Source organism: Terrapene carolina, unplaced genomic scaffold, assembly GCF_002925995.2.
Source record: "Terrapene carolina triunguis isolate 2854851 unplaced genomic scaffold, T_m_triunguis-2.0 Scaffold406, whole genome shotgun sequence".
NCBI lineage: Eukaryota > Metazoa > Chordata > Testudines > Emydidae > Terrapene > Terrapene triunguis.
In genome coordinates, this window is record NW_020664757.1 from 2,163,348 (window position 1) to 2,188,981 (window position 25,634).

Sequence of the window (25,634 nt, forward strand, 5' to 3'; positions counted from 1 at the left end):
GTAAGGAAAGGTTATCTATGTGATGTTCTCCATCCATTGTAGCCTGGAAGCAAAGGATTGAGGGAAGGGAGTATCTTAAGCTTGATCTTTCTAAAGCAGTGTATTACATTAATGCTAGCCTACCACTCTCTTAACATGTTTTAGTCTGAAATATAAATCCATGGGTTTGTGATGTTCAAGAGGTGTTTAAAACTTTTAGTCTCTTTAAAGTCACCCTGGAATAGTTGTTTCTTCCTTTTTCTATCTTAACAGAGCAATGAGCCTCATGAAACTATGCCAATTACTGCTTTTGGACAAAAACAACGGCCTTCTAGATTCTTCATGACCCCTCCTCGATTACACTACACACCTTCTCTCCAGTCTCCAATTACAGTAAGTAATATGTACCAGAAAATGTCATTGCTTAATAATTCAATGTTATGAAACATTAATATAGTAATTCAGTATATTATTGAAATGAATTACCTGAGGATATTTAACAAGATAAAGATTTTTTGTTTTTTTAAATCTTTCTAGAAATAAGTTGTTAAATGCAACTTTCTTTCTTGTATAGGACAGTGATCCTTTATTAGGACAATCCTCTTGGAAAAACAAATTTTCAGGCTCAGATAGCGAAACACTAGGTGGTTTTCCAGTAGAATTTCTTATCCAAGTGGTGAGTGTTAACTGCTCTTCTTTTAATTGTATGTGCATTGACCTTTTTACATCTATTGTGTTGAACTCTTATGTGGTTAACTCACACTAGATACTAATTCATAAGAGGCTTGCTAATATCAAAAAGGAACTTGTCATGAATTATTAGTCAAAATCTGTGTTTTGACATGTTGATGGGTTTTTTTCCTATATGTAGAACTTCTTTGTAAGTACTGTTTTGTCAGTTACTGCTTTTTAAGATTTTAATTTTCACATTGCATGGTATTGATATATCCTTTTTTTTAAAAAAGTATTTGACACATCCCATCCACTAAGCCAGGGCAACTAGTAGGATGTCCTGCTCACTTTGAGAACAAGAGAGGCAGCTCTGCAGTCCCAAAATCAAAGGGAGTTGAAAAAGATACGTCTAAACCAAACACTTCCTATCCCTCAAGATATAAATTCTAGTGTTCCAAATCTATCTTTATCCTCCTCTTATGTGTTTGAAGATAATAGTTTAGCTTATTCTGAGAATGTGTTCAGCGAAGTGTGAAAATGCAATACTGGGAAGTGGAGATCCAGGAAGCACAGAAACTAATCTAAGCAAGTTGTTTTTCTAGATAACAAAACAATATCATTAGTAAGGTGAACTTTATAATGAAAGAAGTTAAATTCCATTATAATTTTTGCAAAAACTAGCATAAAGCAGAATCAAAACAGGCTATTTTCGAATAAGAACTGCAGGATGTTCTGACAACGTTCTTAAAGATTACATAACTGATTAAAGAACTGAATTTTATCTTCAATTCATATAAAATATATTTCTGTTTTGGCCATTCAACTTATGGTGCATATTACTTGCAGTAAATATTGCTTGTCAGAGAGCTTAATAAAACTGATTAATTAAGGCAGGGGTTCTAAACCTTTTTCTTTCTGAGACAACCCCACCCCCCACCTGCTATTAAAAGCTCCAGGGCCCAGCAGGGATGGGGCCTTGGGCATAGGTGTAGTTTGACATCTATTTTGGGAGAGCAGGGGCCAGCGGGGCTCAAGCCAGCTCCGCACGGCGGGGTCCAGGGAGGGAATGCCACCTCCACCCCCTAACTCACCTCAGCCTGTCGGAGGGGGTGGGAGGAGGAGGGGAATCAAAATTTATAACTCAAAGGTGGGGGGCTTAGCTCAAAAAGTTTGAAAACAACTTAGGGAGGGGAGTAGCTAGAGGCTGTGTGCCAGGAGGGCTCCCCTGCAGTTCCTGTTCCCCGAGGGCACTGCCAGCCACGGAGCCGGATCCCCCAGCCCAGGAGGCACTTACCAGCAGTGTGAGAAAAGGGGGTTGGGAGCTGAGGAGCAGCTTGAACCCGGGGCACCAACAGGAGACAAGGGAATGCTGCAGCTGCCTGCCCTGCTCCATGGCACCAGCCAGAGCAGCAGCTGCCCCACACTCACTGCCCAGCTCCAGCTTCCTGACTCTGACCTGGCCAGGGGGCAGGGAAAGAAGGAGATGTGGGGGGGAGGTGTGGCGCTGCCCCCGGGACTATCCTGCTCTTGTGCTGCAGTTTGGTGGGGGGAGGGGGCAACGCCCTTCATGTCCCCAACTCTGCCCATGGGCTCAGGGCTTCTGCCCCACAGAGAGCACCAGGGCTCGGAGCTCCAGGATTCAGCCCCCTGCCTCCCGGCTTCAGCCCTATGGGGGGCGCCAGGGATCGGGGCTTTAGCCTCGTGCCTCCTGGCTTCAGCCCTGTGGGGGGCCCCAGGGATCAGGGCTTCAGCTTCGGACTTCAGCCTTGGTGGGGGTGCTGGGCTCAGGCTCTAGGTTTCAGCCACGGAGCCCCGTGGCCCCCTTGAAAGAGATTGTGGACCCCCATGGGGCCACAGACCCCCAGTTAAGAACCACTGGATTAAGGGAAACATAATGGTCAAAAATAGCACTGGTCTACAATTTTTGAGAAGTCGTCTGCTTCAGAGATAAAATGTGCTATTTATTATGTATTTTGATGTGCTGAATTCAAATATGACAATTAAAACAACTGATTGGCTACTGTTTCTAAGATATTTAAGTTTTTACATTTTATGTCTATATATATTGTGTAGATAGAGTTTTAATCATAAATTGTAAACCTAGGTCTTTTCATGTGTTTATGGTTGCTTTACATGATAATATTTCACCTGTCCTGTTTATGTAACACTTTAAAAATCAGCAAAAGGGTTATATAAATAAAATTTATTATGAAACAAAAGGCAAAAAACTATTCTGTACATAGTTTAGTCCTATTCAGTGTCTACTCGGCGCTTCTTGGCTTGTCTCTTGTATTCATTAAATGGAGCATCTCGTCACTGTCCAGCAATAGTCTGCAAGCATTGATGGGCTCCATTTGCCCTGATAGCGTTTCTCCATTGTTGCAATGTCCTGGTGAAATCGCTCGCCGTGCTCGTCGCTCACTGCTCCGCAGTTCGGTGGAAAAAAATCTAGATGAGAGTGCAAAAAATGTATCTTTAGTGACATGTTGCAACCAAGGCTTTTGTATGTCTTGAGGAGGTTTTCCACCAACAACCTGTAGTTGTCTGCCTTGTTGTTTCCGAAAAAATTTATTGCCACTAACTGGAAGGCTTTTCATGCCGTCTTTTCCTTGCCACGCAGTGCATGGTCAAATGCATCATCTCGAAGAAGTTCACGAATCTGAGGACCAATAAAGACACCTTCCTTTATCTTAGCTTCACTTAACCTTGGAAATTTTCCACGGAGGTACTTGAAAGCTGCTTGTGTTTTGTCAATGGCCTTGACAAAGTTCTTCATCAGACCCAGCTTGATGTGTAAGGGTAGTAACAAAATCTTCCTTGATTCAACAAGTGGTGGATGCTGAACACTTTTCCTCCCAGGCTCCAATGACTGTCGGAGTGGCCAATCTTTCTTGATGTAGTGGGAATCTCTTGCACGACTATCCCATTCGCAGAGAAAACAGCAGTACTTTGTGTATCCAGTCTGCAGACCAAGCAAGAGAGCAGCAACCTTCAAATCGCCACAAAGCTGCCACTGATGTTGGTCATAGTTTATGCACCTCAAAAGTTGTTTCATATTGTCATAGGTTTCCTTCATATGGACTGCATGACCAACTGGAATTGATGGCAAAACATTGCCATTATGCAGTAAAACAGCTTTAAGACTCGTCTTCGATGAATCAATGAACAGTCTCGACCTCATCTGGATCATGAATGATGTTGAGGGCTGCCATCACACCATCGATGTTGTTGCAGGCTACAAGATCACCTTCCATGAAGAAGAATGGGACAAGATCCTTTTGACGGTCACGGAACATGGAAACCCTAACATCACCTGCCAGGAGATTCCACTGCTGTAGTCTGGAGCCCAACAGCTCTGCCTTACTCTTGGGTAGTTCCAAATCCCTGACAAGGTCATTCAGTTCATCTTGTGTTATGAGGTGTGGTTCAGAGGAGGAGGATGGGAGAAAATGTGGGTCCTGTGACATTGATGGTTCAGGACCAGAAGTTTCATCCTCTTCCTCGTCCTCATCTGACTCAAGTGAGAATGAGAATGATTGATTCTGGTGCATCAGGAACCGGCAGTCCTTCTCTGTGGGGTACTGGGCGTATAGCTGATGGAATGTTTGGATAATGCACAGGCCACTTTTTCTTCTTTGACACACCTTTCCCAACTGGAGGCACCATGCAGAAGTAACAATTGCTGGTATGATCTGTTGGCTCTCTCCAAATCATTGGCCCTGCAAAAGGCATAGATTTCCTTTTCCTGTTCAACCACTGGCGAAGATTTGTTGCACAAGTGTTGCAGCATATGTGTGGGGCCCACCTCTTGTCCTGATCTCCAATTTTGCAGCCAAAATAAAGGTGATAGGCTTTCTTAACCATAGTGGTTATACTGCGCTTTTGTGATGCAAAAGTCACTTCACCACAAACATAGCAGAAGTTATCTGCACTGTTCACACAAGTACGAGGCATCTCTCCTCACTCTGGCTAAACAGAAATGTGTCCCTTTGCAAAATCAAACACTGACAAATAAGAGAGCACGACACTGTATGATTTCTAGAGCTGATATAGGGCAATTTGTTCAGCAGAGTGATGTAAGCTTCGTTATGATTGCATCATCCATGACTTCTAGGAATAACATGATGCAATTCATATCATGTATGACTTAATACCAGCTTCAGATTGCATCATTCATTGTTTTGCCTAAAAAGCAAGTACTGTCCAAACCCAGTCATAGATTTATTCATAGATCCAGTCAAAGATGTATTTTAGTCATTTCTGGTTTAAATTGAGATCCCTTCCCTTTATAACTCACTTATCCTCCGCCATTCCCAAGTCAAGGGTCATATATACTGACCCAATAGCATATCTTGAAAACTAGAGCCAATCAACAATTTTAAGAATCATTTTCGTTCTCAGTGACCCAGAATTAGTAAAGTTTGACTACATTTATTTCAGAAGCATTTTGGCTGTAGAGCAGTGTAGTAAGAAGTAGGGTAAGATAGTGTTTAGTAAGGTCAAGAACGTTACATTAAATACAATTACAGTAAAAATAAGGCACTGATATATGAAGATTCATTAATTGCAAGGCATGAGATTTGTTTCTACTGCTACACTTGATCTGAGAGTTATCCTCTCAGTCTGATTCGTCAACGTGTGCTAGGGAGAATAATCTGCAAAACTGTGATAAGACCAAGCTGACTAAGAAACTGAAGAGCCAATAAAACTCAGTTACCCAATCATGGTTGATTTGTGTGGTGTTGATGCTGTATTTTAAATCAGAAAACTTTCAAATTTCAACTTATATTTGGTTATATTCACCTACTCACATTAAGTAATCTGAGCTTACAAAGCATGGGCTCTTTGTCTGTGATGCTTCTGAGTGCATTTTTTTCAAGGACACTGAACAAGCAAAAATAGTGCCATTAATGCTGAGATTGCCAAAATGTGCCTGAACAAAATCAGAGCAAAAATTTCCAGTGTGAACTCTTGTCTGATCATTTCAGGACTACCCAATTCATGTTTCTAATAAAGGAATGAGAAAAGGATGCAAAAAAAAGCTCTGCTTAAAGGCCACACATTATATTTAAGCCTAGAGTATGAATGATTTTTATTTGAAGATTTTTGAAGCAGTGTTGCTGAGCTTAGGTGTTGCTATGAAAAAGCTAACACTGGTTGTATTGTAAGTGAATCATCTCTTTCACATGATGCCAGCACTGTTGTAAGAGTAACAGAAACATATAGTCTAGGTACTGTAATATCGTTATGTTAAAGGTTGATTACCATTATATGGCTGGATCTTGGACTGAGAAGTTACTACAGCCTTGCTGCAAAAATGGAACTTGCCCTTTGCTCTTCTCCCTGCATTTATTGCTTTTTTTCAGGCTATAATTACAATGCTTTAGTCATGTGCAAAGGAAAAATATGTCCTCTTAGCTTCATAGAAAAGCCCAAAGAAGCTTTAAGAACATACTTAGGGCTTATAAACTGCTGAAATTTCCTCAGACGTGACAACAATCAAAAGTTTCATTTGCACTTTATATGGAAAGTCAGATATGAGTCATGATTAATACATGATTTGATAACACAAAAGAAAGTGCCAGATAATTAGAGATCCCCCTTAGAGAATCTTATGCTGTGACCCAAAACTTTTACCTTCATGAAAACCACAACTAGTAGAGAAAATCAGGTATACAATCTGTGGCACTGGTCTGGAAGAATGCAGACATACTAGATCCTGACACACCAGATTTTGTCAAGTTCCATCCAAAGGGCAATGGGTGGGTAGATAAAGAAGGTCAGCATATTTTAAAGTGGCTTGTAGACCAGATTCCTCAAGAAATCTATATGGAACTTGATGGAATTATGCTTCACATTGATAGTGGTTATATCAATCATTTTGATTAAATACTGATTCAAAATCTAACGCATCAGAAATTCGAATGTGTTTACAAAAATGAAGTATCACTGTTAATGTTATGCATTTATTACATAGTAGTTATATAAGTATTCAAGACAAGTTATTTGGTAAAATTTATTAAATTCATTGAAAGATTTCAGTTTGAAAAAAAATAAGTATAATAGGTTATATATCTTCACAGGGGTTTCCACCCAGCCTCTAATTTTTTGCCTGCAATTAATTGTGGGAACTAATTATAATGTTTAGACGTCTAACAGTTGATTTGTGGTCACAACTAGCTGATTAGATGTGAGGACATCGTGACCTGCACCAGTAATTTTGCACCCTCAATTGATCGCAAGCGAAAATTTAGTCAGTGTTCAGTAAAAGAAATTTGGCCCAAAATAAGGCCTTGTAAGACTGATTTTTACCATAATTTATCAATGAAGACTGACAGGTCCCACTTTATAAAATCAATATGTTCATTTTAATACCAAAAGAAGAACAGTCAATGATCTTTCTAGTTCTTCTTTACGGACTGCCCTGTGGGTGCTCCACTTTAGGTGTCTTGGCGCCCTGCACTTATAATCGGAGATTTGTAGTAGCAGTGTACCAGTTGACTGTGCATGTCAGCCGTCTCCCGCCTCTCTGAGCGGCTACCTCACATGCGCAGCCAACCAATCCTCAGTTCCTTCTCTACCGCCTTTGGCTTGAGTCGGAGCAACAGCAGTACCCCTGTCTATTTCGTAAATAGTTTATATTCCCATCTTTATCCTTTTTTGCCGGTTTTCTTCCATTTTCCGGTCATTTACTCACTTTAAAAAAATATATATTTACTTTGCTTCCCACAACACACACACCCCCGCCACTGGCGGGTCTCTGCCAACAGTGACTGAACTACGACCATTTTCTATAGACCTGGACCTCCTCAGGCATGCCAGGTTCCCCCAGCTTTAAACGGTGCCTGACCTGCAGACTATCAATTCCTGTATCTGATGGTCATGCTCAGTGCATCCGCTGTCTCGGGGAAACCCATGTACCACAGAAGTGTCCACACTGCAAGAAATTATCTGCCAGGACACTGAAAGCCAGGGACCTCCAACTAAAATTATTCATGATGGAGAAATCCCTGAAGTCAGCCTCCAACCCAGAGTCCAGGACTCCTCCTGGCCAATGGTCTCCAGCAGCAGCCTCCAGACAAGGTCTCCACACAAACCGTGTCTAAGGACCCTGCACCTAAGAAGGCGACCAAACATTTATCGCAGTCATCACCACAGAGAGATCCCCCTAAAAAGAAGCCATCTCCTGGCCAGAAATCTGCCCTGGTACCGACGGCACCAAGAACCTTGGACCGAGAGGCACTGGGAATGTCCAGTACCGAGACTTCCCGAGGACCCAAGGCACCAACATGGCCAGGCTCTCACTCAGGTGCATGAACTAAAGCTAAGCTAAGCTCCCTAGCTCAGCACCGACAGTACAGAAGAACGCCTCTGCATCGGCTAGTGTAATGGCGCCACCTGCTGCATATACACAGCCTAACAAGACTGCTGCACAGTCAGAGCATACTACGCTGCCATCCACGGCACCGAGCTTCCCAGTACCGCAACCCTTTACCAGACAGGCGGACCTGGCAATCTCCTCCACGCCAGGAACCCCCTCTCTTTGGCAATGACAGTACCCCAGTCAGACCAGGACCGAGCCGAATAGGCACTCCTAGTGGATCTGCACTTCCATTATCTAGTGATGAGGATGAAGAGAATCTTTATACCCCTTGTCATTCCTCCCCAAAACCAGGACCCTCTCACCAACAGCCACCTATGCAAGGGCAAAGCTGGCAGGCACAGCCATGGATGCCACTGCCTGTTGTTATGCCACCCAATTAGCCATACTGGGACACATTGGGCAATCTACAGAGCCCAAAATCTTAAACCCCCCAACCCACCAGCATCAAGGGCCACCTGGTCTCCTTCACCCACGAACCTACCACCATTAGAGGTCCAGGATGAAGAGGAAGAAGAGCCAGAAGAGGCTCCTGAAGGCAACACACTGCCACTCACCCATATTTCATCCTCGTCCCTGGATAAAACAATTATGCCACTGCCTCCCACCACAGGAGATGACTTCAAGTCCTTCCAGGACTTATTCAAAAGAGTTGCAGAATCCCTGGACATCTCTTCAACAGAGCTGCCAGAGACCCAGCACAAACTTACTGACATCTTGCAGGCATCGCCATCAGCAAAGATAGCTCTGCCCATCAACGCTGCCATAATGGATCCTGCAAAGACAATATGGCAGACACCTGCCACTGTCCCATCCTCCTGTAAACACTCAGACAGAAAATATTATGTACCAGCGAAAGGGGCTGAGTTCTTATTTACTCACCGGGCTCCAAATTCACCGGTCATAGAGGCAGCAAACCAAAGGGGGAAAACAGCACTAGTCAAAAAACACCCTTTATGACAAAGACTGGAAAAATCTTGACCTCTTTGGATACAAAGCCTGTTCCTCGGCCTCACTGCAATTTCGCATAGCAAACTACTCTGCTCTGTTGGCGAAATGCACTTACAACTCATTTAATGAAATGACATCTTTTATTGAACAAATGCCGGAAGAATCAAAGGAGCAATACAAAGCTAACATTGTGGAGGGCTCCTTAATTGCCAAAACAGCCCTGCAGGCCTCCCTTGATTCCGCTGACACGGCAGTTCATTCTATCGCCACATCCGTGGTCATGCATCGAGCATCATGGCTCCACGATCTGGATTTCCTAGGAAAGTACAAGCCACAGTTGAGGACCTGCCCTTTGAGGGACGAAAACTATTTGTGGAACACACAGATGCATCTCTACATACCTTAAAGGACTCGAGAACCACCATAAGAAAAAACAGGGCAGATTTTCTACCCAAAGCACTACAGACAAATGAGTGCTGGAAATTGTCCAGAAGGTTTACTCTATCCCATTTATTTCTGTTCCCCCTACCCACCCACCTTCCCCATCCCTCTTCAGGGACCCCTCTCACGAAACCCTGTTGAACCAGGAATAAACCATCTCCTGCAACTAGGTGCCTTGGAAATAGTACCATTCCAACACAGGGGAAGAGAGTTTTATTCCTGTTATTTTCTCACACAGAAAAAAAAACGGTGACTGGAGACCCATTCTGGATTTACACAAACTCAACAAGTTCATAAGGACACAGCACTTCAAAATGGTTACCCTGGCAACCATAATTCCGGCATTAGAGAAAGGAGTTTGGCTCTTGTCCCTTGACCTACAAGACGCCTACTTTCATGTCACCATTTATCCAGCACACAGACGGTTTCTGCGCTTCACACTAGGCAATCATTATTACCAATACAAGATACTACCCTTCAGCTTGTCGACAGCCCCAAAGGTATTCTCCAAAGTCCTAGCCGTCGCCGCAGCTCACCTCTGCAGGTTGGGGTAATGATCTTCCCATACTTGGACAACTGCCTCATGGCAGTACAAGCTTCACAAACCACTATAACCCTCTTCACTAACCTTGGGTTTCAAATAAACATCCAAAAGTCCACCTTGGTCCCTGTCCAGCAACTAGAGTTTATAGGGGCTTATCTCGACTGCCTCTCAGCACAAGCGAGATTACCCCAACAGCAATTCCTCAACCTAACCAGGCTGATGATAACAATGTCAGACAGCCCCCAAACATCCTCCAGGACCTGCCTATAATTCCTTAGGCATATGGCTGCTACAACTTGTGCAGTCATACATGCCAGACTGCATATGAGATGCCTACAGGTCTGGCTCCACACCTGCTATATACCACACAAGCATTCCCTCTACAAACGGCTCACTATGCCCCGCAGAGTGAAGGATTCCCTCAAGTGTTGGATGCAACTGCAAAACATCTGCTCAGGGTCCCATTTCAACAAAAAGCTCCCACTATAACAATCACCACAGATGCCTCCCTCGTGGGCTGGGGAGCCCATCTGGACAACACCACCATCCAGGACGCTGGACCCCAGCAGAAATCAACCTACACATAAACATTCTAGAGCTCTGAGCAGTTAGAAAAGCATGCAAACACTTCCTTCCCCTTATCCACAACAATACCATCAAAGTCCTCATGGACAACCCAACTTGCATGTTTTATATAAACGGACAGGGCGGAGCTCGATCATACCCTCTCTGCATTGAGGCACTACTCCTGTGGCAATGGTGCATATCCAACAAGATAGACATTTCTGCAGCTTACCTGCCAGGACTTCAGAACACCCCAGCAGACCATCTGAGCAGACACTTTTTTCACAAACCCACGGGGGGGAGATGGACTACCCGACCTTTGAGTAGTCAACCGAACCCCCATATTCAACCAGTGGGGGTTCCCTACTGTAGATTTATTCGCAACAACTCTCAATACAAAATACAATATTGCTCCCGAGCAGGGCTCGGGCACCACTCACTGGTCGATGCCCTCCTCACAAAATGGGAAGCACTTCTAATGTACGTGTCCCTCCCCTCCAACCCCCCAATTCCTCTACTGAGCTGGGTTTTACACAAAATCAGACAGGACAAGGCCAGGGTCATACTCCATTGCACCCACATGGCCCAGACAGACGTGGTTCCCATACCTAATACAGATGGCAGTGAAACCTTCTCGAACCCTTCTCAACTTCCTCACCTCCTGACACAGGATGCCGGCCGTGTCATTCACCCCAACCTAGTAGTTCTCCGCCTCAAGGCCTGGTTACTCCATGGCTAACGGGGCTGGATCAGGATTACTCTGAAGAGGTTAAAGACATTCTCTTGAAAAGTCACAAACCGAGCACATGCAAAACATATGCTCATAAGTGGGTACGTTTCTGCACCTGGTGCAAGACTCACCATATGTTTCCTCATTCTGCCCCTCTACCCAGAGTCCTGGACTATATATTATGCCTTAAAAAGGCAGGCCTCTCCAATAACTCCATAAAGGTACACTTAGCAGTGATCACCTCACATGATAAGGTAGATGGAACCACGATCTTTGCTCATCCAACAACTAAACAATTCTTAAAGGGCATGACCAACATCTATCCTCCCCTAAAACACCCTACTCTTATATGGGACCATAACCTCATGCTATGCACCCTCATGGGCAACCCCTTGCGACTTGCTCATTGCTACATTTATCAATTGAAGGTCTCCTTCCTTATCGCGATCACTTCAGCAAGAAGAGTAGGGGAGCTAGGGGCCCTAATGGCACACCCTCTGTATACCACATTCCATAAAGATAAAGTGATCCTAAGAGCTCACCCTAAATTTATACCTAAAGTAGCCTCCTCATTTCATTTAAACCAACCCATTTACTTGTGTTTTTTTCCGAAACCCCACACCAACGCCAGGGAGGCATCCCTTCATACTCTCAACGTCCATAGAGCTCTGGCCTTCTACCTAGAAAGAACAAAGACATTTAGAAAATCGTCATGTCTCTTTCTATCAGTCACAGAGTGATAGAAGGGTGAGGTCCTCTACAAACAAAGACTATCGAAGTGGATTTCTGGCTGTATCCACCTCTGCTATTGTCAGGGTTCCCTCCCCACTCTGAACTCTGGGGTACAGATGTGGGGACCCGCATGAAAGACCCCCCCTAAGCTTATTTCTACCAGCTTAGGTTAAAAACTTCCCCAAGGCACAAATCCTTCCTTGTCCTTGGAGGAATACTGCTGCCACCACCAAGTGTGTTAGACAAAGATTCAAGGAAAAGAACCCACTTGGAGTTCCTGTTCCCCCAAAATCCCCCCAAGCCCCTTCACCCCCTTTCCTGGGGAGGCTTGAGAATAATATACCAACCAAATAGGTTAACAAAGTGGGTACAGAGCAGCCCTTGGGTTTTTAGGACACTAAAAACCAATCAGGTTCTTAAAAGCAGAACTTTATTATAAAGAAAAAACTAAAAGAAGCACCTCTGTAAAATCAGGATGGAAGGTAATTTTACAAGGTAATAAGATTTATAACACAGAGGATTCCCATCTAGGCAAAACTTTAAAGTTACAAAAAAACAGGAATAAACCTCCCTCTTAGCATAGGGAAAATTCACAAGCTACAACAAAAGATAATCTAACGCATTTCCTTCCTATTACTTACAATTTGTAATCTTAGATGCTTAGTTCAGATATGGCTTTGGGAGATGTATTTTCCCTGCCCTGATTACTCGCTGACCCGGAGAGAACAAAACAAAAACCTTCCCCCACAGATTTGAAAGTATCTTCTCCCCTCATTGGTCCTTTTGGTCAAGTACCAACCAGGTTACTTGAGCTTCTTAACCCTTTACAAGTAAAGGAGGGATTTTATGCTATCGTTAGCTGTATGTTTGACAGCTATCATCAGAGCAACATCCCAAGACGAGCTGGGATTCATACGCACTCCACCAGAGGGCTATCCACGTCAGTAGCATTTCTCAATAATGTACCCATTGTAGACATTTGCAGGGCAGCTACCTGGGCCTCAGCCCACACGTTTACCAAACACTATGCCCTGGAACAACATTCCTCTGCCAACACTCAGTTCGGACTCTCGGTGCTATCTACCGTCAACAAAGATACTCCGAAGCCCCTCTTTCCACCAAGGGGTACTGCTCCATAGTCGCCTAAAGTGGAGCACCCACAGGGACACTCCTCAAAGAAGAAGAAGAGAAGGTTACTCACCCTGTGCAGTAACTGAGGTTCTTCAAGATGGTTGTCCCTGTGGGTGCTCCACTACCTCCCCTTCTCCCCTCTACTTCGGAGTTTCACGCTGATCCTCTGGGCTAGAGAAGGAACTGGGGGTCGGTTGGCTGCGCATGCGAGGTAGCCGCTCAGATTGGCAGGAGATGGCTGCCTCGCATGCGCGGCCAACTGGGGCACTGCTGCTACAAATCTCCGATTATAAGCACAGGGCGCCAAGACACCTAAAGTGGAGTACCCACAGGGACAACCATCTCGAAGAACCTCAGTTACTACACAGGGTGAGTAACCTTTTCTTTTATTATGGATAAAGTTATGCATATTAGAGAAATGATAGCTCCAAAAGGAATTTGCTATAATATCAGTTGGCCATCTCTTGTACATTAATATTTACATCCAATCTAAATGGAATACTGACAGAAATCATGAAAATATTTTATCCTCACATACAAGATTAAATGTTTCTGGGGATACTGGATTCAATTTAAAATATATTACATTTCAGTTCAAAACTGATGGATGGGATTCCCTTTGCAACGGGTCCTAGTTTGTCAGCAGTGTTAGAACCTAGTTTTCCAAATGATTAGCAGTATACTTCTTTTTTTGCGGAAGAGTTAAAAATTAAGATCTAATAAAAACAGAATGTAGACAGAAATGACTTCTTTTCTTTTCTTTTTCTCTTTTAATTATTTATTTTTACTGTGCTCCTGCATGTCCAGTAGAGGGAGCATGTTAACTAACGTAATATTTTCTCAGAACTGTGCATGTTTTCCTCACTGGTGTAAATTAAATACAAGGAAACAAATCTAAATTCTAGTTTAAATGTGGAGGGGTGGGTCAGGGGAGGGATGTGTAAAACAAATAGGAAAATACGAAATTGGTAGGAAAAAAATGGATGTTTTTCAAACTTCTCAGAAGATATTGCAAACAATATAGAGTAAAATATTTAAACACTAAAAGTACTTTGGTGTCCCTATAAATGTTCTGTAGTAACTCAAATTCAAGTATAAATTGCTAACTCAAAGAAACATACACTAATTCAGCCTGTTCCTGTGTTCCTTTCCTTAATTTCAGTGGTAGTTCTGCCTGCATAAGAGGACTACAAGATTAGGAACTGAAAGTAGCTAGTTTCTATAATAAACTGTTTAGTACTAACTTTCATTTAGTCCTCAATTATAATATATCACTGAGAAAATTCTGGTGTACCTTGTTCCCAACTGCACGGAATTCCAGTATAGGTACCTTCATCATACAGGAAGAAATTCTGTCCCTATTGAAATCAATGGCGTAATTCCTGTTGACTGCAGTGGCACTAGGATTACACCCATGGGTCCTAGCTGACATCCACACTTCTAGTAGTTAGATGCATGTTGGACAAAATCTAGCAGCCCCTTCTGTGGGCACATTACACCCCAAATGCAGCAGATACAGAGCATTTCTGTTTTGAAGGAAGAGCCCAAGAAGTGGAAAACCTCCAGAGCCCTCTTGTTTGCTGCAAATCCATGTTGTGTTTCAGCTCTTGTTGCAGGAGTGCACACAATGGGTTTGTGACCAGTCTGGGACGTGACAAGTGAGTCCATCAACAGGGTGAAAACCTTATGGGGAAGGCAATGGCAAAACAGCTGATCTCTACTGTAGCCCATGATAATTACATCCACAGCCTTGCTGTGCAAAAGTCCTATGTTATATCTTCAGGCTGTAGGGAGGGGAGGATTCTGTTCCCTTCATCTTCAAAATATGTCCACAGATCCTATTTACTCAGTCTTTGTGTAGGGAATTTCAACCATTGTGCTTTGGCTTCATTCAGGTAAGGCTCCCTGAAAGTATTGTTTATAATTTCCGTGGGGGAAAAAAAATTTAATTTATATATCTTAATTTGTAGTCAGTCTGAGAAATACCTTTACACTTTTAGCAAAAGGTGTCTGATATTTTTCAATAATGTTATCATTCATTTTAAAACTGTTTAAAGACTTGTCCTAAAAAAAAAATTTCCTCTCTTTGTCTATAGACCAGGTTATCAAAAATCCTTATGATTAAGAAGGAGCACATTAAGCAGTTAAGGGAGATGAACACAGAAGCAGAAAAGCTGGTAAAAACATGTTATTTTTTTCAGTTCTTGAATGGGTTTTGATATCCTGTTTTATAGGTATCTGCTACAATGAAAAATAATCTTCATACAAACAGAGACAGTAGTACTAATAATCAGTGAGGAATGGATTATCTTGTGGTTAAAGCACAGGTCTGGGGTATGACTTTATGCAAATCACTACAGTCCAAATTTTCAAAATGTGTTTATCTTTAAATACAACTTCCTGAGCTTACAGAGACTGCCTAATTCCACACACAATGGTGATCTGGAAGAGGAGCAGCAGCTCCCATATAAGCTTTAACCTAGTGGTCAGGGTACTCACATGTGATGTGAGAGCCCACTGGCTTAGGTCACCCCATTGCCTGATGGAGAAGAGATTTGAACAACTATCTACAACCTCTCAGCGGAGTGTTCTAACCACTGGACTGTGGGATAGCCTGATGTGGGGCTATCTCAATCTTGCCTGTTGAAGTTGTTTCATTCTAGCTGAATAATTAGATATTGACTGGGACAGAGAGCAAGTGAGAATGGCTCTATCGTCCAGTGGTTAGGGCCCTTGCCCGAACGGTGGCAGATCCCTGTTCAGATCCCTTCTTTTCATGAGGCAGAGTGTGGACTTGAACTAGTGCTCTCTTACATTCTAGGTGAATACCCTATATGTTGCCCTGTAGGAGGGCGTCCTTCAGCTGTTTTGTGTAAATCTAAGCAGCCTCTGAGCACGCCTTCCAGATCAGGCCCAGCATATGAGGTACGCAGAGGGGCTGAGGTTACACCATTCTCATCAGCATCTCTCATTTGCTAGCTTAGGCAGCTCCCCATCTAGCATGCTGGCTTTTGTAAACCATATTCTAGGCCACCTATCACTCCAGTTGCATTGTGTAAGGAAACTAGACACCTATGATTAGCTAGGTGCCTAAAAGTTAAGCATTGCAGTGCTCAGCATTGTAACGCCTAAGTCCCTTTGGGGACCCAGACCTAAGTGCTTAAAATTTTGCACAAAGCATTTAAGGTTTTTAATATGGATAAAAGATTTCTTCTCTCTGCCCCCCCTCCTGCCCATGGCCACCTGTGGGCACAAGTATGCTCACTCTCTCTCCATTCTCCGCTTTCCGATTCTCATGTCCACCATCCCCTTCTCCTATCCCATACCCACATCCCATCCTTCAATGCTGGCAGCATTATTTCACTCTCCTGTGCATTAACTGTGTTTTCTCTTAATTTTTTTTAAAGAAAATTGTTTCTGCTGTACAGTTTAATCATTAAAATCTATGCAGCTATAGCAAAAAAGGATTAAAATACTTTACATATAAAGTTTGTCACAATTTTTAAATCTAATGCTGAAAAATATACCGCTTTTTAAAGTTTGTTTTAAAAATTTAACTAAAAGTCTTAAGTATGACACTTATACAAAAATAAACTATAAAAGCCTTCTCTCATTACAAGAAGGTGACTGCCTTAAAATATGAACATAACTTAAATACTAAATCACAAATTAAACTTAATGAGGAAAGAAAAAATGAGGCATCGGAAGGAAAATAAAGAATATTGGGCCAAACAAAGAAGCAGCAGGAGGGAAGGGGAACAAGGATATATATTCAATTTGGTATATTTAGGTCTGTTTAGCCTAGATAGGGATACGAGATATTTTGAATCTCCTCTGTTATTCATTACTTTGCAAATAAGCCTCTCATACAGTAACTTTTGTGAAAGTTCATGGCTATTCTGATAAAACTACAGGAGGTGATACCTTTCCAGTGGGTTACATTCTTAGCCTGTCTTCAGTCAGTTTCTGCCTTTAAAATGTATTTCATTTAATCAAAAATCTTTTCTCAGACACTTGCCACTCTTGAACATGACCAAAATAATATACAGATTTAAATACTTTTGTGAATTCTTTAAAGACTTTATCAATTAGCTAATTTTGATATAATAATTTTTGGTTAAAGTGAAACAGAATGACATGGTTGGTTTTGGTTAAAGGGGAATCTTTTTGTGACCATGTTATAAGTTAGTGACCAGTTTAATATATAGTAAGTGGAATTGCTTAACCAAACTCAAAGCAGGTCCTAAATTAGTACATTAGTGTCTGGCAATAATACTAGTTTCTAAATGACACAATGCAGAGGGTTCCTTAACAGGGGTTACTAATACACACAATTGTACATTTTTAGTTTCATTTTTTTGAAGGGAACAGTTAGTGTTCTTTAGAGGTTTTGTCTTCAGTATATTATTCCTATTTGAGGACTGTAAAAAAAAAAAAAAAAAAGTTGTATTTGCCACAGTTATCTAAACAATACATAAGCTAATTCATTTAGCTAAGTAATGGTTTTCAACCTGTGGTCCGCGGACCACTGGGGGTCCGCAGACTATGTCTAAGAGGTCCACGAAAGATTACTGTTACCACAGAACAGTAATTTTCAACCTGTTGTCTGTAGACCCTTGGGGGTCTTCAGGCTGTGCCTGACATCTCCAAAGGGGTCCATACCTCCATTTGAAACTTTTTTAGGGGTCCGCAAATGAAAGAAGGTTGAAAACCACTGAGCTAAGTTATTTGTATTTTGGACAAATAGTAGAACAAATCTGGGTGAAAAGGATTGGTGTATAAATTCTTCTATTTAAAATTTCACAAGAAGGACAAGATAAAGGTGATGCTATTCATTTAAGGGAAGCATCTACACAGTAAAGTGCATCTTTAGTAAATACAGATGTATAGTGTTTGTGATTTATAAACTTCATATGCTTTGTCTTCTCCACAGAAATCCTATTCTATGCCAATCAGTATTGAGTTTCAGAGAAGATATGCAACTATTGTTCTAGATCTAGAACAACTGAATAAGGACCTAAACAAAGTTTTGCATAAGGTTCAACAGTACTGTTATGAGGTAATATGTTGCTAACCTCTTAGTTTATTTGGTGTTGTGTTTAACATATTAATAAGTCAACTGAAATTTCATATTTAGAAAAAGACCATTTAGAGACAAATGCCAAACTTTAAGTAACTGGGGTCATATATGCTTTCACCTCTCTCTTCCCGAATATCAGTAACTCTCATTGATTTCAATGGACAGTTTTGGTTAAAAGTATGAGGGCCTGGTTATTTTTGCAGGCTCTTCATTTACGAAACTCCCTTTAAAGTTGATTACCAGTTCTCACACACAACAGCTGTAGAATCAGACCCTTAAACTTTACTTTTAATTATATCTGTGTAGCTTGCTCCAGACCAAGGCCTCCAGCCTGCAGACCAGCCAACAGATCTGAGGCGCCGTTGTGAAGAAGAAGCTCAGGAGATAGTTAGACAAGCAAATGCATCAACAACAGGACATCTTTGTGTGGAAAATGAAAACCTGACGGATCTGATCGCTAGACTTACAGCAATATTACTGCAGATTAAGGTAAATTGTTTACTACAAATTTCTAATGTTTCCTCTCACATAATACACAAAAATTTAAAGCCTTGGCAACCCATAGGCATCAGTCAAAATTCTCTCTTGAACTAAGTCAAAACATGAATTGTATTTGAATAGAAATTACAATTATGTAGTAGAATTGTAGATTAAATTCTAAATTTGTTTCTTAATTTCTTCTAGTGTCTAGCAGAAGGAGGTGACCTGAATTCCTTTGAATTTAAATCACTAACAGATTCATTAAATGACATCAAGAATTCAATAGATTCTTCCAATATCAGGTATTAACTTTTAATAATGATACATACATTTTTCCCCCTACATGCATCTTTCATGATTAGCTATTCTTAACACACTTCAGAGGAGAAATGTTTCTGTATTTATACAATTGAGTCTAATTCTGCAGTTCTTATAAGAATAGTCCTATTGAAAAAGGCTACCTAACTTCACTATATATAAAAAGAATATTAAAAATGTATTTAAATTAATCCAATATAAACTAGAATCTCCTTTGCCATTCAGTCTTTCAAAATGTATCTTTAATTTGAACAAGTAATTATTGATGTATGTAATTGTTTTTAAAGAAGATTTAAATTAGGGCTGTCAAGCGATTAAAAAAATTAATCGTGTGATTAATCACATGATTAATCACACTGTTAATAATAGAATACTATTTAAATATTTTGGATGTTTTCTACATTTTCAGATATATTGATTTCAATTACAGCACAGAATACAAAGTGTACAGTACTCACTTTACATTTATTTTTGATTACAAATATTTGCAATGTAAAAAACAAAAGAAATAGTATATTTCAATTCACCTAATACAAGTACTGTAGTGCAATCTCTTTATCATGAAAGTTCAACTTACAAATGTCGAATTATGTACAAAAAATAACTGCATTCAAAAATAAAACAATGTAAAACTTTAGAATCTACAAGTCCACTCAGTCCTACTTCAGCCAATCACTCAGACAAACAAGTTTGGTTACAATTTGCAGGAGATAATGCTGCCCACTTCATGTTTACAATGTCACCTGAAAGTGAGAACAGGCGTTCGCATGGCACTGTTGTAGTCAGCATCGCAAGATATTTACGTGCCAGATGCGCTAAAGATTCATATGTCCCTTCATGCTTCATCCATCATTCTAGAATATATGCGTCCATACTGCTGACGGGTTCTGCTCGATAACGATCCAAAGCAGAGCTGACTGATGCATGTTCATTGTCATCATCTGAGTCAGATGCCACCAGCAGAAGGTTGATTTTCTTTTTTGGTGGTTCGGGTTCTGTAGTTTCCGCATCGGAAAGGATTCTCCGCACCTCGTCCGTCTTAGATTTTGGAAGGCACTTCAGATTCTTAAACCTTGGGTCGAGTGCTGTATCTATCCTTAGAAATCTCACATTGGTACCTTCTTTGCATTTTGTCAAATCTCCTGGGTCATCATCCGAGACTGCTATAACATGAAATATATGGTAGAATGCAGATTAAAACCGAACAGAAGACATACAATTTTCCCCCAAGGAGTTCAGTCACAAATTTAATTAAGGCACTATTTTTTTTAACTAGCATCATCAGCGTGGAAGCATGTCCTCTGGAATGGTGGCTGAAGCACGAAGGGGCATGTGAATGTTGAGCATATATGGCACGTAAATACCTTGCAACGCCGGCTACAAAAGTGCCATGTGAACGCCTGTTCTCACTTTCAGGTGATATTGTAAATAAGAAGCAGTCAGCAGTATCTCCCATAAATGTAAACAAACTTGTTTGTTTGTCTTGGCAATTGACTGAACAAGAAGTAGGACTGAATGGACTTGTAGGCTCTAAAGTTTTTTACATTGTTTTGTTTTTGAGTGCAGTTATGTAACAAAAAAAAAAATCTACATTTGTAAGTAACACTTTCACGACAAAGAGATTGCACTACAGTACTTGTCTGAGGTGAATTGAAAAATACTTCTTTTTATCATTTTTACAGTGCAAATATTTGTAATCAAAGTAATAATATAAAGTGAGTACTGTACACTTTGTATTCTGTGTTGTAATAGAAATCAATATATTTGAAAATGTAGAAAAACATCCAAAAAAAATAATAAATTTAAATTGGTATTCTATTGTTTAACAATGCGATTAATTTTTTTAATTGCAGTTAATTATTTTGATTTAATCGCATGAGTTAACTGCAATTAATTGACAGCCCTAATTTAAATATTAAAAGAAAAATCATCATTTTTTTCCACTAAATGTATTCTAAATTCTGTAAAGCATAGAACACAGTACAGTGGTGGCATCCTTTTATTATAGTAGTTTTTTCTCCTTTGGAAAAACTCCACTCTTAACTAAACTTCACTATAAGCAGAATTACAAATCACACATTGCAGTGGATTTAAATAATTCGAAGCTTTCCTTTTTTATACTTCATCGGAGACCACTATAGTCATATATTTCCATGAACTTCAATCATGCAAAACCTATACACTGGCTTCATAGGGCTGTAGCCCAGATAATGTTTTTTGCTCTTTTTATAGAATCATAGACTATCAGGGTTGGAAGGGACCTCAGGAGGTCATCTAGTCCAACCGCCTGCTCAAAGCAGGACCAATCCCCAGACAGATTTTTGCCCCAGATCCCTAAATGGCCCCCTCAAGGATTGAACTTACAACCCTGGGTTTAGCAGGCCAATGCTCAAACCACTGAACTATCCTTCCCCCCTTACAGTAACAGAATTTGATAAAGATATATTGCTCTCTGGCATGTTGGCCCTTCTAAACTTTTACTACTTCCTATTTCATACCTTGGCTTGAAGACAGTTGGTGTTCATTATAGTCATGTTCAGATGTGATAAGTTAATACATTGAGTCTTAAAATGTGAGAGTTAACCATTCTTTCTTTTCTTTAGTTGTTTTCAGAATAATGTTGAGATCCATGTTGCACATATTCAGAGTGGCCTGAGCCAGATGGGAAATTTACATGCCTTTGCAGCCAATAACACCAACAGAGACTGAAAAGGATGTCTATTTCAAGTGTACAGCATGTAATTCTGTGAAATCCTCTTCCTTTACATAGGCTTCACCAAATATCCTAACTTCGGGGAGATAAGGGAAAAGAGAACCTCTAAAAAGGCCATTTTAGGTAAACTGTACTGCTTCTTAAGAAACCAGCATTACTGGCCTGCGTACATTAGATTTTTGCCATTTGTTATATACATACAGTAGTTTTGCTAAGAGCTAACTTCTATTAGTAACTACATTTTTTATTTTAAACTGAAAGTATACGAATATGCTTTCATACAATTTCAACTAAGAATATATCAACTTTATTTTTTAAAGTTTGGGTAAATTCTACCCAACTCATGCAGATGACTTTACTGATGTGTTGAAGACAATGAAGAGGAAATGGTACAAATCAGTGGCTGTATGGCAGTCCTTTGTTCTTGAAAGCTACAGTTCTAGTACCTGTGAGTCACCATCTCAGACTTTAGTCTACAGTGTGGTGAAGCAGTATGTGTATTCCTGACCTTACGAAACAGCAGCAGAATATGGACAGAAAATAGATGAGTGAATAGATAGATATTGTACACTTGGATACTGGCTGCTCTATAAATCAGTTAATACCTTTTTGGAATGTTTAATTTATCATAACTTATATAAGGAGTCTAATGAAGGAATAGAAAAACATAACTGCTAAATTCCCAGGAACATATGTGCTATGGCTTTTTCCCGCCATACAGGGCAAAAGGTCCTGTAATTGATATTTTATACAAATGACTGATAACATATTGGTTTTCCATTTTTTATTGTTTGCACAAATTTCAACTTAGATAACTGGTTATTCAACAATATCCAATATATATAAATAAAAAGATTTTGATAACAAATGAGATAACCAGTGTTGTGAACTGTTTTTAAAAAATGCCTCCAAGTGTATTCTGGAATGTTAATCTTGTAAAAAGTGGTTATTGGATTGTTTGTTTAATAGTCTTGTAAAGCTTCAGTGTAATAAATTGTTTCCAGATTTGAATTTTCAGAGATAGCTGTAGAGATGTTTTGATTCTTTTGGATGCCTCATGAAATGAGGTCTTTTATATGTTAATGTATAAAGAAAATGTAAACATTATTTTCCATTTTGGAATTTTGTATAGTTTAAAAAAATGCTTCTGTATTGTGATGGTATTGTGCCACTGCAAAACTTTAGTGCAGAGTTTATATTTAGCTAAAGTTGTTCTGTTAATTAAGAAATCCATAAATCTTTTATTCTCAATGACATTTCTAATTCTAAATAAATTGACCTATGAGAGTTGATATATTTTACAAAAATGCAAACTTCTTGCACATAAAGGTAGGTCCAATTTCATTTGAACAGAAAAAATGTGCATAATTAATTTATAAAAATGCAGCATTTTGCTTGCTTGGCAAGGTGAGTGTTTTAGAAGAGATTTTAAAAAATACAAGGGAAATTACAGAATATTACTAAGTGGTAATCCTGATGAGTTGCACATGGAAATCTACAAATCTAAACCTAAATTTCACATTTTGTGAGGATTTACCCTAGAATATTTTTTTATGCTTCCCCTTTCCACCCTACTTCCCCATTACTTTACTTCCATCTGGTAAAGTGTACCTCTGCCAGAACCAAGCAGCCATATTCTTTGAATTGACAGTAGGGTTAACCACAATGTGCTCAGTCTTTCCCATTTCATCAAGGTACTTAGGTACTGACTGATGTCAGTGGGACTGCTTGGATCAGGACTTTAGTGTACTAAATATCAGGCTGCCAAATAGGCCAATGTCTACATAATATAGATGCTCTTATCAAATATAAAGAGAGACATATTTTCATCACAATACCACAATCTTATCTGTGAGTGGTGACAGCAGTGTTTTTATATATTATCTTGATTTTGATGTCTAAATATGTTCTTTCAAAGAATACTCTTAAACAGAAAATACCAATTGAAAGTTGTTGAGGTTTTTTGTTGAATTACCTATAATTGCTGTGGGATGGCGTAATATATTTATTGTAATAGGAAAAACTGTATAATATCAATTTTTATAGTAAAACTATGCATGTGCACTTGTATTTGAGGGTTGAACAGTATGTGTATTTAATGTGAACTTAAATGAATTTTGTACATTGCTCTTCCAAAAGGATGTCATGTTTAAATCTTGAGATCACTAATGTAAGAATAATATTTATGTAGGATCGGATTGTTGTGTTGTGATGAAATATGCATCCTAGAATTCCTGCACAATCATTAAGAAATGATAGTGCCTTTTCCCTGTAGAGTTTTGAGGTGGTCATGTGTTGTTGGGAGCTCTGGCCCCAAGACCCACCACACTTCCCACCACTTTGTTCTCCCTGCAGCAGTGGAACAAGTTAGTAGTTTGGAAGAAATCAACCAGTTTGCTTTATACATTTTATTTTTATTCAATTTTCAGGCAGTAATGATCCCATTTCAACTTCGTCTTCCTCTTTCCCTCTTCTCCATTGTGGGATTGCCTGTGCATTGAGGCTTCAACCCTCTGGGTCCTCCAGTTCAGTACCTCTGCTAGGCTCTCTCTGCCCTCCACTAAAGAGGAGAGTACACAGCAGCAGAGAAGCACCCAGGCTCAGTCAAGGCCAACAGAGACACAGACTTTCCTTCCTTTTGCATGTTTTTATACTATAGCTGCAAGGCTGATGAGGCAAAACAGAGGAAGAAGGTCCCAAAACTAAGGGAAAATATCTGTCCTCCAAACAGAATTAAAAGCTGGCCTTCTCCTACTCTCTTACTTAGTGGACCTCATGCGATGTGTATTGGAACGGCAAATAACACTAAAATGTTAAGTTAAACTACAGGGAAATCTCATAAATTACAGGAACCATCGCTGGTACCAAAGGGTGGTACAGCAGTTGCCCCAAAGATGAAAGACATAGTCACCCTTTTAGAAGGGGACTTATGCCCAAAAGATCCCATAGTCCATGAGACTAAGGGTAGTCTGTACAGTTTTCCAAGCTTTGTAAGCAGCTAATCAGGCATCATTAGCAACAGAGATCAACTTGACCAAGGTGGAGTGGTATTCTTCTGAGTTCTGCCCATTTAAGACTCCAAAGTAAAATACCACTTAGATCATGCAGATGTTCAAAATATTATTAGGTGGCCACTGCTGGACTCATCTTCCTCTCGGAGAGACTCAGATTACCTGCTGATCTCTTTGGGCTTAGCTCACCCTTACCAAGTACCTTGCAGGGCTTTACTGGATCCCCTTGCTTGACTTCTCCTTGGTGGGACTTGGATGCCCTGCTGGGCTCTGCAGGATTGGCTATCCATTGGTAATGCTCAGATTATTTCCTGGGCCCCTGCTTTTGCCTTCTGACTTGTTGGAACCACAGGTCAGACTGGGGTAAATGTAAGGCTTATCTACAGAATTTAACTGTATTGGTTAGAAATTGAAATAGTTGCAACCTTTAATGTGGAAACAGCAATAGCAATAGAAGAGTGCTTATTGATATAGCTTATTTCAGTAAATGTACTGAAATTTCAATATTTTATATTGGTATAACTGGTATAACTACATCTACAATAGGGGGTTCAACTGATTTAAGTATATCAAAGACTATGCACAGTTTTTGTACTGATTTAATTGTTGCAGTCCAATATAGTTACATCAGTACAAAAAGTGCATTCAGACCAGCCCTAAGTGGTGGTACTCTACCAAGTGCAGGCCACTCCTGATGCCAAAAAAGTTGTCTTTCCCAGATCTTCATATGACCACTTCTCTCTTTTTCTTGCATGCTTTGACCAGCAAGGAAATAGCAGTGTTCCCATTTAAACTGTCATCTTTGGACATCTGAGTTAACACCTAAATGAAATTAAAATTAAATGAAGTGAAAGAGCTCTTAGAACTATTGTTTCAGGCTTTCTGACCTACTCAGGTAGGCGTTACT

At 40.3% G+C, this 25,634-nt stretch overlaps 1 protein-coding gene across 2 annotated transcripts in view; it reads left to right on the forward strand.

Annotated features, from left to right (window-relative positions):
* Positions 1–23,008, forward strand: part of LIN9 (lin-9 DREAM MuvB core complex component) — a 47,814-nt gene extending 24,806 nt beyond the window's left edge. For both annotated transcript variants that reach the window (XM_029912983.1, XM_029912984.1), the window contains 7 exons: positions 253–372; positions 554–655; positions 15,222–15,302; positions 18,059–18,184; positions 18,512–18,694; positions 18,890–18,987; positions 21,607–23,008. In XM_029912983.1, the coding sequence (XP_029768843.1) occupies positions 253–372; positions 554–655; positions 15,222–15,302; positions 18,059–18,184; positions 18,512–18,694; positions 18,890–18,987; positions 21,607–21,712 (816 nt within the window). In that variant the 3' untranslated portion in view covers positions 21,713–23,008. The remainder of the gene's footprint in view (positions 1–252; positions 373–553; positions 656–15,221; positions 15,303–18,058; positions 18,185–18,511; positions 18,695–18,889; positions 18,988–21,606) is intronic.
* Positions 23,009–25,634: the final 2,626 nt, after the last annotated feature.